The following is a 15,442-nucleotide window of genomic DNA, read 5'->3' on the forward strand; positions in this document are numbered from 1 at the left end:
TTGCTCTGAGCATTTCTGCTCGCACACGTGAGGTTTCATACGTTTACAACTACAACTGCTAGAATACTAGAATCTATGCCACATGTCACACAGAATGAATGGAAATGTAATGGACAATAATCCACACTTCCCCCTTTCTCTCTCTCTCTCTCTCTCTCGTCATCTTAGTTTTGAGGTAGAGAATGGCCCGTCGTTGTGCTGCAGCCCCTCGGACCAGGCGTCCCCGGGTTCGGGTTTGGTTCTGCATCCCAACCTGGCGAGCCATGGCCAGCGCAGAGAGTCCTTCCTCTACCGCTCCGACAGCGACTACGAGCTCTCGCCCAAGTCCATGTCTCGAAACTCTTCCATCGTCGGTGAACTGTGAGTCGTTTGCATCAATCGTTCACATGGACCTTTGTGATGTATTCACCATGAGCTAAATAGCTTTTCTCCCTCCAGGCATGCAGAGGACTTGATTGTGACTCCATATGCCCAGGTAAGAGTTGATTGCATCATTCCCACCCTTAACCCATTGATACCTGATGCAGCATTTGTGTGTGTATCCCTTTAAGACGGTTCGCGGTAGGGATGGGCATTTCTAGCAAAAACACTATTCGAAATTCGCTGGCCAAATTCGAATTTAATTCGAAATTCGAAAATAAAAATAAAAATGTAATTTTTTTTTTTTTTTTTTCTTTTTTTTTGGTGAGTGAAATGTTGCATTGTCTCCCCTGATTCTAAGTCTACGGCTTTATTAATTAATATAAAAAGCTTCTGCTGTGGATTTTTAGCTCAAACAAGCATTGCACCACTGAAGTAAAGAACATGTTACATGACATTGACATTTTCGAAAATAAAAAACAGTTTTGACAATCATGAGTGGTTCATTAAATATTTAGTAGGCTCAGGTCTGAGTGCCAAAGGGGTGCCAAAGTCACCCCCTCTCCCTCTTCATGGGATTTCATCCGCCATTCATTTTTGCATAAACCTTGCTTAAAATGCTTATAAAAATTGTTTTACTTGCTCAAACCAAGCGATTTGACTATACTTAGAATCAGGGGAGACAATGCAACATTTCACTCAAAAAAAAAAAAAAAAAAAAATTCGAATTTCGAATTTCAATAATAAAAGTCGACCTTGATAATAACAACGATTATTCGAAAATTCGAAATTCGATGCCCATCCCTAGTTCACGGTCTTAAAGGGATACACACACAAATGAGGGATATACACACAAATGCTGCATCAGGTATCAATGGGTTAAACGTTCCTATAAACTTCCTAACATTCCAATAAAGACTATTCATTCGAAGGAATAATTGAACACCCCTTACTATGATAGTCAGATAACTGATGGTTCTGATGGCTATGTAACTTCAAACAACTTTATGTATTTATGTTGCTCACAGCAGAATTCTTATCCTTTTAGGTTCTGGCAAGTCTTCGCAGTGTCAGGAACAACTTCACCACCTTGACGAATGTACAATGTACATCCAATAAGTAAGTCCTTTCATTGTTTTTCTCTTCCTTCTGTCTTGCAGAAGTGTTTTCTCCTCTTGTGAATGCATGCTGCAGAATGTCTTCAGCTAATTAAGCATCAACGTTTCCATACTGGGCACATTTTAATTATTAGGGTGCTCAAAGAAAGCTTTGTTTCCCCAATCTTTTACCACGACTTGATTTTCAACTCGGTGTGGGAAGGCTTCAATTGAACTTGGGATCAATCTCAAATCAAATCAAAATATTACATACATCTAAAATGGTAATGCAAATTAGGAAAAGAATATGTCACTGATTCTAGTTCATTGTGGATAAATGAGATTCTTCCATTTTAGATGTCAACACTTGGGGGCGCCAGTGCGTCATAGATGTTTCTCAAAGCGGCGGCGCTAGTTGGCAAATTCAGACTAAAGTGGGTACAGACTTCACCCTCACCTCTCCCCAGGAGTGCTGTTCTTGCTTTGCAGGACCTGGTTGCATCTACAATGTTGCAATCCTCAAGTGTTGCAATCCTAAAATTGACGTAGCAATTGGACATGGACATGTGTTTGAAGTGTGCCTGACTTGACTGGCAGAATCACATTTAAAGCTCTCTGTGATCGCCGACCTGGGTCAGAATAGTCACATGGAGCCTGCCAGCAGTGAAGACATGTAGTCAATGTGACCTCAGACAGAGGTCACTATGAGCCGTATACATGACACGGTCACATGGTCGACAGTCTGCCCATGTGTGACCTTCTGAGAGTTGAGAGAGACTGAAGAGGCATCTGTTTCATGTTTGTGCTATGAAAACAACTGCCGCAGAGCCCAGATCACACTGAGAAGAATGCAGCCATGTGTTACAATGTAACAGTTACATGAACATATCAAAGGGTTTTGTACACAGGCAGATTTTCCTCTTTTTTTCTCTGACTTGTTTCTGTCTGGTTGTTTCTGTCTGGTTGCAGGAGGTCGCCTGCTGCGAATCAGCCTCCTGTCACCAAGGTTTGTCTGTCAGGTGAGTTCTGCAAGAACATCAATCTACTCACACATTCATTTGGGTAGTTTGTGACGTTTGTTCATTTCTCTGTTTCCAGATAGTCAAATGTCAAGTTTTGCTGCTGGTGGGTGGAAATGCTATACATAGATTTATTAAGAAAAAAAAAAATGTGCTAGTTGCATATCCTCTAGTCTCGCAGTACGTCTGTGGCGCAACTCTTAACAAGTGGTTAAGAACCGCCCGCTGAGACCAAAACAAAATGTATTTTTAACAATGCATGCACGCATGTACCAATGCACGCAGAGAGCCGGACTTCCGTAACAGCCTAGCCAATCAGATTTTACCGTAGTAATTCCTACGGCAAAACCCGTAAATTCTGACTTGTGATTCAGACCCTCCGTCGCTGTGTGAGTGTGCTGACGTAAGACGTTGGGTCTCCAATTTGGAGTTGCATCTTGTTCCGGGCCTTTCAAGTCAGTTACTCCGAAAAACACATCCAAACCTAGAGACATTGAGAATTATTGGACGTGGAAATGTTGCACCAAGTGATGAAAATACACACAAAAAATGATTAATTTAAATGTAATTGTCAATCAAATTTGTAAAAATGTGTTGGAAGCCTCTACTGTAGCTCTAAAACCATTCCTTTATATAAATAAGTCAAGAATTTTGATCACAGACAGCTGAGTCTCAATCCTGCCATAAATCTGTGCCAGAGCTGGACATTTTACTAGCCTGTAGCTGTGAGTAGTATTTCTCAGGATTTACAAAATGCATTAATTCACCATTCATAATTTGAACGAGATCTAATGGAAATTGCATACAAGTGGCACACAATGTCTCAGTATTCAGGCCACTAGATACTTGGAGTATACCTCTGCCAACACAGAGCACTTGCAGCATAAGTATTAAACATATTTCACTATTATGCAAATGCTGCTAGAGCTTTGACTAGAGCTGTTATCCCCTCTCGAAATGTACATGAAGACACTGTAATCGATGTTTACACGGCGAGCACAAAAAATTGGATCATTGAACCTGTCAGGCCTGAAAATACAAGCTGTAATCTTCATGGTTATCAGTTCAGGTCAACTCTGACAAGTCAACTACAGTATGATGATGATGATGAGATGAGATAAACTCTATTGTCCCTTAGGGGACAACAACAGAACATTCCCCGCAGGCTTGGCTTGTGTAGTTTACCTGAGGGGAAGAGAGAACGAGTGTGAGAAAAAGAGAGTGAAACAGAGACCAGCGATCTTTGACGGTCCAGATGCAGATTGGGTAGATGTGAAACAGCGACGGATAGGGGCAAGAAGGAGGAGGGAGGTGTGGTGTTGTGTGTGTGTGTGTGTGTGTGTGTGTGTGTGTGTGTGTGTGTGTGTGGGGCGGGAAGGGGGTATTGGTTCCTGCTCCACTGGTTCCTCCGGGGCCAATTGACGTCACATACGGGTGCTCTCCACTTCCTATCAGCACAGATGGGCTGTTTGGGAGCGTCTCCCGGCAGGAAAAAATACAAGACGACTGTGAGCCTCTTATTGTCCTTCCTCCTCCACACCTCGGCAATTCGCCACCTGGGAAAATGTAGTGAGAAACATACAGCTCTGATAATTATGCGTTTGAAAGTTTTTAGAATATTTATTTGTATGTTTATTTATTTATTTATTTATTTAATACAATATCCAATACAGCAGATTTTTTTAAACACTACATTACATTACATTACATTACATTACATTACATTACATTACGTCATTTAGCAGACGCTTTTGTCCAAAGCGACTTACAATATCACAATTTGTCAACAGTACAGAAAACAACTATGCAACACGATCAATGACAGCTAAGATATTTTCATAGACTAGCACCATGTAGAAAGTAGTTAGAAGGAATAAGTAACATGTAGCATTATTATTATTGTTTTTTTTTCACTAGTTTCCTCATCATACATGAAACGTACACCTGCCGCTATATAATGGTGATTGTTCACATAATATTACATAAAGGAGGTTTGAACAATGAACAATGTCACAGAAAGATGCCCTCATATCCTCCCTATACGCTGCTCTCTGTCTTGTGCTCGTCAACTCAATAACATTTCATTGGCCGGAAAAGGAGAACAGATTTTTCCTGTTTTGCATCTGTGTCTTTCTGGATGAGGCAATATTCCCACTGTTAATGAGCGGCGTTGTAGTGGAAAGGATACCTGCGTCTTTCCGGGCGACGGCTCCACGTAGAAGGGCTGCTTTAACGCTTCTATGAGACTGTGAATAACTTTGTAGAGAGAGGTTAAGAAATGTCAGAAACAACACACACACACATATATACACACACACACACACACACACACACACACACAGGGCACGTTTCTCAGAGAGGAGGGAGTGAGGTTAGAGAGAGAGAGGAGATGGTAACAGTCAGAGACAAAGATGGCGAGAGATTGTTGTCACAGGGAGGTGAAACGCACGTAAAGGTCGGCGAGAGACGTCAGCGTTTGTGAACCTTTAATCAGAACAGATATGGAAAAAACATTAAAAAAAAAGATGAAATCGCATTAAGTAAACATGGAGCAGGAATGTGAACCACAGTCATCGGGGGTGAAAGTGGCCATGGGGGGGATTCTGCCGAAATCAGATTAGTTGCAGTTGCGTCATTGCGGGGCTGTTTGCGCTCATTAGCCGTGTTTCTTTAGTAACGTGAGGGGATTCTTTTGCACATGTGAGTTTACAGTTACACACGTCTCGGCCCCATCGCGCCAGGCAACAAAAGGCTCGCTCTCGCCTGACTGATTTATATTATAGGCTTTTCACTCGTTATGCTTGACAAATTGTACTTTTGAGGGAAAACGCTGCCGTTCTTCTGACGTCATTGTGACCGTCAGGGAGCAGTTCTCGCTCGTTAGCTGAGTAGCATCAAGGATGCTAAGTGCTCCGGGGTGTGTGGTCCGTTTGAGCAACTACGGGATGTGCCACTTGTTATGTTCTTTTAGAGGGGATGGCAAAGTTTAACTGCTGATCTCTGCCTGGCCTCTGTGTTTGCAGTAGTCAAGCACCAAGTCAGGCATGAAATCACCTCATATTACTTGATCCCCATTAGGATCTTAGTCAACCACCAAGTCAGGCATGAAATCACCTCATATTCCTTGATCCCCATTAGGATCTTAGTCAACCACCAAGTCAGGCATGAAATCACCTCATATTACTTGATCCCCATTAGGATCTTAGTCAACCACCAAGTCAGGCATGAAATCACCTCATATTACTTGATCCCCATTAGGATCTTAGTCAACCACCAAGTCAGGCATGAAATCACCTCATATTCCTTGATCCCCATTAGGATCTTATTAATGCTTATGCATGTTTGTCTAATGCAAATGCAGCAGGCACATGTCTCCTTTACATTCACGGCTTTGTTTGTGCTGCTCACAAAGCCTGTTCCCACGATTTTGGTGCAGCTCGACCCATGTGACTTCGCAAAATGAATTTACTGAGGCAAACAACTACATTCTGAGACACACACACACACACACACACACACACACATTCTTTGCCCTGAAACTCCGCAGACACGTGACTTTGTGCGTAAAATGCCCAGGGTGTGGGCCCCACTCAATAAGCATTGCTCATCCATCTTTTGTCTCATTTTGTAAACATGTCATGAAAGACGGTAAGGAGACGGTAATCTGAAACGGGTTCTTCTGACAGCATAATGATGCGGCACCGCATGTGGTTATCAATCTGCAGTTTTGTGGTCAATGCAGATGCGTAATCACTTCTAAGTAAGGGCGGCATTCTGTTTGCACAGGTTTCTCATCTTTCTTCTTCGCAATAATGTGCGTATGTGTGTACGTGCAAGTGTGTGTACCTCTTGTGCACATGCATGTGTTTGTACGCACAAGAGGTACAGTACACACTCGAGTGGACTGATGCAGTTTGGCAGTCCGCTCCAGGCCCGTCCCCGTGTAGCGACTCTGCTCCATCATGCAGGGGGTCTGTGCCTGGTTTTCCCCGGCGCCAGAGCAGAGGATCCTGGGGCCTGGAAGCGTGCAGCCTGGTTAAGTATTTGAATTATGTCATTGACGTCAGCACGGCCATAAAGCTCGCTGCAGCCCATCCCTCAAGCCAGCCCGTGCCAGCACCAGCTCCATGGTGCATTGTGAAGGGACTGTCAAACAGGCCTCTGCGGTGTGTGTGTGTGCGCGTGTGTGTTACAGTGGAAGTCTGTTGTTTTGATAGGTGAATAGATTACGGCGTACTTGTAAACTATGTTGAAACACAATCAGCAGTGAAGGCTGTTTGCCCAGAGAAAATACAAAGAGTGATAGTGTGGTTTCGGGGTTGGGACCTGCACGTGCACCACACCACACAAGACGACCCAGAGTTTGCTTGCGTACTTGTATGCAACACCTGTAACATCATATCTTCTCTGAGACAATGAGACGTTTTTCTTATATAATGATGAAATGATGAAATGTTTTTATAAGATAAGAGGAAGCCTCGATCTCCGCGGGGAAATTGGTTGGTTGCAGCAGCGGTTGTGGGATTGAGCAGTGAAAAAAGAAAACCGAATATAAGCACATAAATGGAATATAACAAGGCCAGGTCGAAACCTGGCATAGGCCCGTGTGCTGCTAATTTGAGTGGGAAGAGGGAGAGGATTTGCTAGTGTAACAGACTGTTCCGCTTTTTGCCCATATTCGGAAAATGTCTGGTGCATTTGAAGCCAGGTTTAGAGGAATAACTCATTTTAAATTAACAGTTGTGGTGTCATTATTCAGTCTTAACCACCAATATTTGATCCTTTTCTCACTCACTCCTATGTCACCACCTGCTCTCAGGGCTTGAAATTAACTTTTTTGACCACCTGCCAATATGGCTGCTAGATTTTAAAGTTACCAGCCAATTAGAATTTCCACTAGCCGAAATATTTTTCTTGAAATAAATCAGAATATGAGTGGGTTAATTTAAGCATAAGTATCAGTAAGTGGCCCGGCATGATCAAAGCCTGTGTTGAGGGTCACACGAACAAAAATGCACTCTTGAAGCTAAATAAATCCAAAACCAATGAGTTAATTATTTAAATTTCTACTTCAATGTAGCCTTTTAGTCATAAAGATTATTGAAAGATATTCCATATTCCAGACTGAAATGTTATAACAGAAGTGGAGTATTGGCCAGAATGACATGAACATTTGGACACTTATTCAGCGGGTATCTTGCATGTTGCGTTCAGGTGCACTGTGTAAAAAAAAAAAAAAAAAAATTGTTGCAATTCCATCGCGGGCCACACAGGTGGCGCGTATTTTGCCCATGTGTGGTTTAGAGCATGTAGCAGAATATTTATTTCTGGCATCAATGTACATGTAATAAATGTAATATAGTGCAAATTGCAAAACTGCAAAATAGTACACATTGAAATTGAAAACATATAGTGCAATGAAATATGTACTATCCATTGAATGAATAATGCAAAATAAAATTAGGGCACTACTACGTGGAATGGAAATGGAACCAAAAACTATTCACTATGTTTGCAACCAAAATATCAACAAAAATAAATTGTTTCAGTCTTTTCAGGCATCAAACACATTTTTAAATGTCGTAAGTAGAGTACAAACTGCGGAGTAAAATGAGGTTTCCAGTATTCCCGTCAGCAACACATGAGCTTAACGTTGCTATGATGACAACGTTACAGCAGGCTTTTAACGTTAATATCGTTAGCCAATAGCTAACGTTAGCAGCTCAAACTTAACGTTGCGGTTGCCTGTGAGCTAACAAGCTAATTAGCCTTCATCTGCATTCGCCACAACGTGCTTCCTTTTGAGATGCTCGTGCATCATACTCGTTCTGCCATGATAAGCGAGTTCAGCTTATTTAGCAGATTTTGCACTTCACATTATTGTGCGTGAAATGCTCCCACACATTGGACGTATGAGGACGGTTGGACATTTTTTCTGTGGAGCACTGGGAGGAAGCTGCAAGCTGCTTGTTTTTCCGCTGACGAGATATCACATGCTTTTTTTCACCAATCACCATTGGTTCAAGGCAATGCTGTGTTGCCTTCAAGTGAACTGGGACACAGGCTCTCAACTTTAATGCCGTTCTGATTTTGATTTTTAAGGCTCTGAAAAAAAATACATATATATTGAAGGTCGAATTCTGTACTCGCACACATGCCCCAAAAGGCATTTTACAATTCGCACTGTTCTATTTTTAGTCGCATATGCGAGTAAAACGGGCACAGTCACCAGCCCTAAGACCAGCTTCGAGGTGCATTACCGCCACCTACTGGACTGCAGAGAGGTGCAGGACCAGCGGCCAAATAGGCCAGTAAATAGGCGAGCAAAGTCATTCCCGACAAACGGGAATGTAAGGCCCTGTGTGTTCTCCACACACGGGCCAAAAATAAGCTCTAAAAGTAGTAATAGTAGTGGTAGTAATTAGAGACCGATCAATATATCGTTCTACCGATATGTTGGCCGATATTGCAGATATTTTTATGCCGGCAATAGCCAGGCCGGAGGCATTATGGATTCGGGTTGTTCGTCCGTACGTCCGTCCGATGTTCGTTAATGCGATATCTGAGGAACGCTTTGACGGAATTTCATCAAATTTGCCTCAAGCATCGACTTGGATTCAAGGTTGAACTGATTCGATTTTGGTGATGAAAGGTCAAAGGTCAAGGTCACTGACCTCTCGAACACCATTTTCAAGCTCGTTAACGTGATATCTCTGGAGCGCCTTCATGGAATTTCTTCGAATTTGCCTCAAATGTCCACTTGGACTCAAGGATGAACTGATTAGATTTTGGTGGTCAAAGTTCAAGGTCACTGTGACCTCACGACCGCTCATTTCATGCTCGTTAACGCGATATCTCAGGAACGCCTTGACGGAATTTCATCAAATTTGCCTCAAACCTCCACTTGGACTCAATGATGAACTGATTAGATTTTGGTTGTTGAAGGTCAAAGTTAAAGGTCACTGTGACCTCACAAACCCCATTTCCAAGCTCTTTAACGCAATATCTCAGGAACGCCTTTACATAATTCATTCCAATTTGGCTCAAACGTCGACTTGGACTCATTACATTTACATTACATTACGTCATTTGGCAGATGCTTTTATCCAAAGCGACTTACAATAACACATTTTTGTCAGCAATAGAGCAATCAACTATGCAACACAGTCTATGACAACTACAACTTCTGAAGGACTAGTGGTAAAGTTTTTTTTTTTTTTTATGAGAGAGAGAGGGAAAGAAGTTAATTTCAAGAAGGGCCCAGATGGAGCCTGAAAAGGTGTGTCTTTAGTCTTTTCCGAAAGATCAGCAGTGATTCGGTCGTCCTGACCGAAGGTGGAAACTCGTTCCACCATTGAGGTGCCAGGGACGAGAAAAGTCGCGAACGGGATGAGCGACTTTTGAGCCCCCGTAGCAGAGGAGGGGTGAGGCGTCCTGCACTGGTGGAGGAGCGGAGGGAACGATGAGAGATTGTAAGTACAGGGGAGCTGACTGGTGTACTGCCCTGTAGGCCAGAACCAGTGTTTTGAATTGAATGCGTGCCAAGATGGGAAGCCAGTGAAGGTCACGGAAGAGGGGAGTGACATGAGAGAATTTGGGTTGATTGAAAACCAGATGGGCTGCAGGGTTCTTAATGAGCTGAAGCAGACGGATGTCAGCTGCAGGAAGGCCGGCCAGAAGCATGTTGCAGTAGTCCAGGCCGGAGATGATAAGTGACTGGACCGGGAGTTGTGTCGCTTCCCTGGTGAGAAACGGGTGGATTTTGCGGATGTTGTACAGGGAGAACCTACAGGAGCGTGCTGTCGCAGCAATGTAGGCCGAGCAAGACAGTTGGTTGTCAATGATCACCCCAAGGTTCTTAGCTGTTTGGGAGGGAAGTACAGTGGTATTGTCAATGGAGATGGAGAGGTCTGCTAGAGGCCAGGGCAGTCTTTGCCAGGGAGGAAGAGTAGCTCTGTCTTACCAAGATTGAGTTTAAGGTGGTGGGCAGACATCCAGTCACCAATGTCTTTGAGGCATGCAGAGATGCGTGCCTCGATTTGGGTGTCTGAGGGGGGGAAGGAAAGGTAAATCTGAGTGTCATCGGCGTAGCAGTGATAGGAAAAGCCATGAGATGAGATGACATGAGCGAGAGATCTGATATAGAGAAGGAAAAGCAAGGGGCCCAAGACAGAGCCCTCTGGGACACTGGTGGTAAGAAGATCCTTTCCATAAGACTCAAGGATGAACTAATTAGATTTTGGTGGTCAAAGAACAAAGTGAGGACCATCTATGCCTTACGACAAAGCATTTATAAATGAGATTAAATACAATCATTAAATACATTATAGATTATAAATGAGATTCAATACAATCATTAAATAATTATAGATTAGTTTATTAATCAGGAATAAAACATTTATAACTGTTTATGAATTACTAATGCTTAGTAATGTATGAACAATGCTTTATAAATGATGAATTAATTATTTACTGATACTTAACTAATGCTTAACAATCAGTACCGGTATATATATAAACTTATTGGCTATGTATATGTATGAATCTAAGTATACATAGACAGTAGACATACATTAAAACATTAAAGTAAACATTAAAATAAAATGATCACTATACATACAGTATGTTGTCGTTCAAACATCTTATAGTGAGAGCACACAGCAACTTACATTTTCTCTATCTCATATGTACACAGGAAGAAATAGCGGAACCATTCAGAAAATGTGCATGTAAATAAAGTGTGAAAGTGAGGAAGCTGATATATGAATTTACAGAAACACACGTGATGCAAATGATGTAAGCTGATGCAAGTTTGCTGTAGTCGAGGAGAAAGCAGGAGGAAATTGGCTGCAGGCCAATCACTGATGAAATCCAACCTATTTCCAGTTTATTGAGTTTTCCCGTCTAAACCGAATAACCCTGAGTTCACTTTTAACCTGTAGAGAATCTCTGCTTGTGTCAGTCTGATCTGACAAACCTCTGTCTGTCTGTCTGTCTGTCTGTCTCTCTCTCTCTCTACAGTATATATATATTCAGTATATATCTCTCTCTCTTTTTTGTCTGTCTGGAGGGGTGAGGGAGTTGACACACATGGGGGAATGAGACAGTGTTGATTCATTGTGCTCCTCTCTGAAGCCCTCAGCCTCACGTGTAGTGCAAAGACAAACCCCGCCAAGTACGTGCACGTGTCAATGTAAGCGTGTGTACATTGCTCGCAGCAATCGCTCTCCCCTTGAGGTGAGGTCGAGAAGCGAGCTATGCATTTGTGTGTGTGTGTGTGTGTGTACGTGTGTGTACGTGCCGATACTGCGGAAATGTTTACAGTACACTCCAACCGGCATCGCTGAGTCAAACCTTGTCTCATTGACCCTCTGTTGTCATTGACTCCTTTATTTCCTGCAAGTCAAAATTAATATTGATAAAAACATGACATGAGCCACATTAGTCACACATCAGTCACACATCAGTCACCCGCGCGCGTGAAAAATCAAATATCACACGCACGCACGGCGATCTTAACGCGGGCCCTTTGTGCAAACATCCGCCGTTGTTCGGGGCCGTGTGAGCTGCTGAAACAAAGCCATGCTGTATCTCTCCAAGTGTGTAGTACAGTATCATAGATGGGGCTGCCCAGTGCTGCAGCCAGACGGCGAGAGGGAAACCGGCTTTTGGCGGGGAAGGAGAGAGAGCACAGAAAGGGGCAGTGTGAGGTGGATGTGAGCGGGACGGGGGTTTTGGAGGGGGGCCGGTTTGCCGAGCCCAGCCCCGCTCGTTAGTGCAGTTGATGGCTCTCACAGAGGAGGGGGGGCCGGTTTGCCCAGCCCAGCCCGGCTCGTTAGTGCATTGATGGCTCTCACAGAGGAGGGGGGGGGGCGGGTTGCCGAGCCCCGCTCGTTAGTGCAGTTGGGGCGGGTTGCAGAGCCCAGCCCCGCTCGTTAGTGCAGTTGATGGCTCTCACAGAGGCTGGTTTGTGGCCCTGTAAGACGTGGAGAGATGGAGGAAAAGGGAGAGCGAGAGAGAGAGAGAGGGAAGGGGGGGAGACGCAGACTGGGTCCGTCTGCACACTGAGGTCTGTTGTCCTCTCCGCAGCCTCCAGCATATGGCCAAAGCATTTAGGAGTCTCACTGGAGGAACCCGGAAAAAAAAATCGACCTCTGCTGAAAAAAACCAGGCCTAGTCTGGAAAAGTACATCACGCTTCGGTGTTGGAGCAGGTTTTTCAGACTTATGTGAAAGTGCGTCACACCACCTTTTGATTGGCGCCTCTGTAACGTCGCATGGTTGATCATCAACTAGAGGTGACGATGGATTCAACAGTGCCATCTAATCCTGCTGTGTGTGTGTGTGTGTGTGTGTGTGTGTGTGTGTGCGTGTGTGTGTGTGTGTGTGTGTGTGTGTGTGTGTGTGTGTGTGTGTGTGTGTGTGTGTGTGTGTGTGTGCGCATATCTCTCCATTGTTCACCGCTTCAGCTCACACATTGACCGTAACATGAGTCAGTCACACATTGTCATTTTTAGGAAACACAAGTTACCCAACAGATAGGTGTGTTTATTCTGTCAGGCACACAGCCCTGACCTGCTTTAATACTTACTGGCAACAAGCTATTTTGTCTCAATGACCATGTTCAGATTCAGATTCAGACAACTTGATTTTTCCCAGAAGGGCAATTCAGTTTCACAGCCGACCCAACAGCCTAAAAAGCTGACAGGCGAGCAGCAAATAACAATCGTGGCAGACATGACAAGACATAACTGACAGCATGACATAACATAGACATAACATAACAAAAACATAGCATAAGATGTCAGAGATAGCAGATCAGTTTACATGGGAACATGTACAAGAAATAAATATATGTATAAATGAGCCTAACTAGGGCATCCGGGTAGTGTAGCGGTAGATTCCCTGCCTACCAACACGAGGGTCGCAGGTTCGCACCCCCGAGTTACCTCTGGCTTGGTCGGGCCTCCATACAGGCACGATTGGCTGGTGTCTGCGGGTGGGAAGCCGGATTGGGGGTATGTGTCCTGGTCGCTGCACTAGCGCCTCCTCTGGTCGGTCGGGGCGCCTGTTCGGGGCAGAAGGGAACTGTTGGGAATAGCGTGATCCTCCCACGTGCTACATCCTGCCGGTGAAGCTCCCCGCTGTCAGGTGAAAAGAAGCGGCTGGCAACTGTACATGTGTCGGAGGAGGCATATGGTGCTAGTCTCGGCTCTCCCCAGATCGGCAGAGGGTGGAGCAGCGACCAGGGCAGCAGGAGGGGAAATTGGCCAAAGTACAATTGGGGAGAAAATGGGGAGGAAATCAGAAAATAAATAAATACAGAATAAAATAAAATAAGCAAGCCTAACCTGTTGGGCACAGACATGATACATACTACATGCTGTGTGTTTCAGAAAAGCATGACATTTTTTAATCAGGTATTCCACAGTGTTCTTGTTCCTTTAATGTTTTGTATTTATTTATGATCATGTCCAGCATTAAACAGTGGATAAGTAAAATGTTTAATGAAGATGAAGATAGTTTGGCCGCAATTAAATGCTTTTTAGGCCCCTCTGTGTTTTACGAGGCTGAAGCCAACACAAGCCTTGTATTGCAAACTAGATGTTCGGCTCAGAGAGTTCGTCTGGGTCTGACCCTGCCGTCAAATTCTACACTCTTTCTGTATAGGAAATCAGCACCCGCTTCCAAATGAACTGAATCCCAGTCATCCAGGCGGGCGAGTGTTTGATGTGAAAAGGTCCTAACGTCTCCATATTTCCTCGTCGGGAGGGAACGGGGGCAGGATGTGGTCGCACCTTCTTGGCACGGGCTCCTCTCCCCCTATGGCTCAGGGCAGCCGCACGCTGCTGTGTGCCTGCTTTTCAACAGGCCGCCGCCTTGTGAGCGCGCCACTTTGATGTCGCACTCGCTGCTCCGTGTCACTGACTTTAACATGGATGGGATGCCAGCGCTTCCTGTGCATAATGTGGGGTTAAGGGGGGCTTAGCGGGCCGATGATCTATCGCAGCCAAACTCTCCCGACCCGGCACTCAAGTTTAAGGGAATTCTGTTAATTGTGCTCTTTTGACATGAAGACCCAGTAGGACACGAGGCCCGCGACACTCTGGGTTCTGAAACGGCGCTGTTCTATAGACATATGGCGTGACGTTTCCAACGACGCAGTTAAATCTATACGCTCACGAAATGTCTCTCTCTTCGTGATTTAGGAGGGTCGCTGTCCTCACGTTGCGCCGATACCTTTCATTAGCCTGAAGCTAACTCAACTGCCACAGTGCACCCGCATGCCATTTCATGGCATGCGATTCCATTGGAGTTCTTTGTTCAACGCCAGTGGTTCAGAGGCTGTATGCCGTCACTGCGCTTTGAAGTGCTTTTGATCCGCTATATTGACGTAAATTGGGGAGCAGCACGCTGGCTGTCCTGTTGTGCTAAAGCATGTGGGCTCAATCTCTTCCATGTGTGAAGCCCTATGAAGTAGAGATCAGTGTTTTCCACAGAGAAGAAAAAAAGGAAGGTGGGGAGGTCCAGATGCGTTTGGTGTTAGCGCCCTCCTGGCAAAAATTAGTTGAGTCAACATATAGTCTCCCTGCTTTACGTCTGCAAACAGTACCGGGGCTGTATCTGTCATTTTGCTTCCTCCTGGTTTTATCATCTCAAATCCCTCATAAATCAGCATACTGCTTCTCTAGACCTTATGAATCACCACACTGCTTCTCTAGAGCCTCGCGTGCCTTCAACACGCGAGGGTCATAACTCCCGGGCAACACGGTCGTTTCGCCGAATGACCGCTCCGATTGTCTCCGGGCAGTCACGCCATCGTTCATGTATTCCGCTCCGTGTTTTGTGCGAGTTCAGGGCCAAAGAGGAAGCGCTTTGGTTTCTTTGGCACGCAGTCAGAACCCGGGTCTGGACTCCCCCCAATTCAGGGAGTCAAAGTTTGCCTCTCGTGTTGCTTGTGCAAACA

The 15,442-nt window shown here is 44.6% G+C and overlaps 1 protein-coding gene across 1 annotated transcript in view; it reads left to right on the forward strand.

Moving 5' to 3' along the window:
• Positions 1 to 15,442, forward strand: part of LOC310797239 (3',5'-cyclic-AMP phosphodiesterase 4B-like) — a gene marked incomplete at its 5' end in the record, with an annotated part of 56,410 nt that overhangs the window by 21,106 nt on the left and 19,862 nt on the right. Inside the window, 4 exons of the mRNA XM_083659595.1 lie at positions 169 to 360; positions 439 to 475; positions 1,409 to 1,479; positions 2,427 to 2,476. Of these exons, the coding sequence (XP_083515721.1) occupies positions 169 to 360; positions 439 to 475; positions 1,409 to 1,479; positions 2,427 to 2,476 (350 nt within the window). The remainder of the gene's footprint in view (positions 1 to 168; positions 361 to 438; positions 476 to 1,408; positions 1,480 to 2,426; positions 2,477 to 15,442) is intronic.

Source organism: Poromitra crassiceps, assembly GCF_964638095.1.
Source record: "Poromitra crassiceps genome assembly, chromosome: 23".
In the NCBI taxonomy this organism is placed as follows: domain Eukaryota; kingdom Metazoa; phylum Chordata; class Actinopteri; order Beryciformes; family Melamphaidae; genus Poromitra; species Poromitra crassiceps.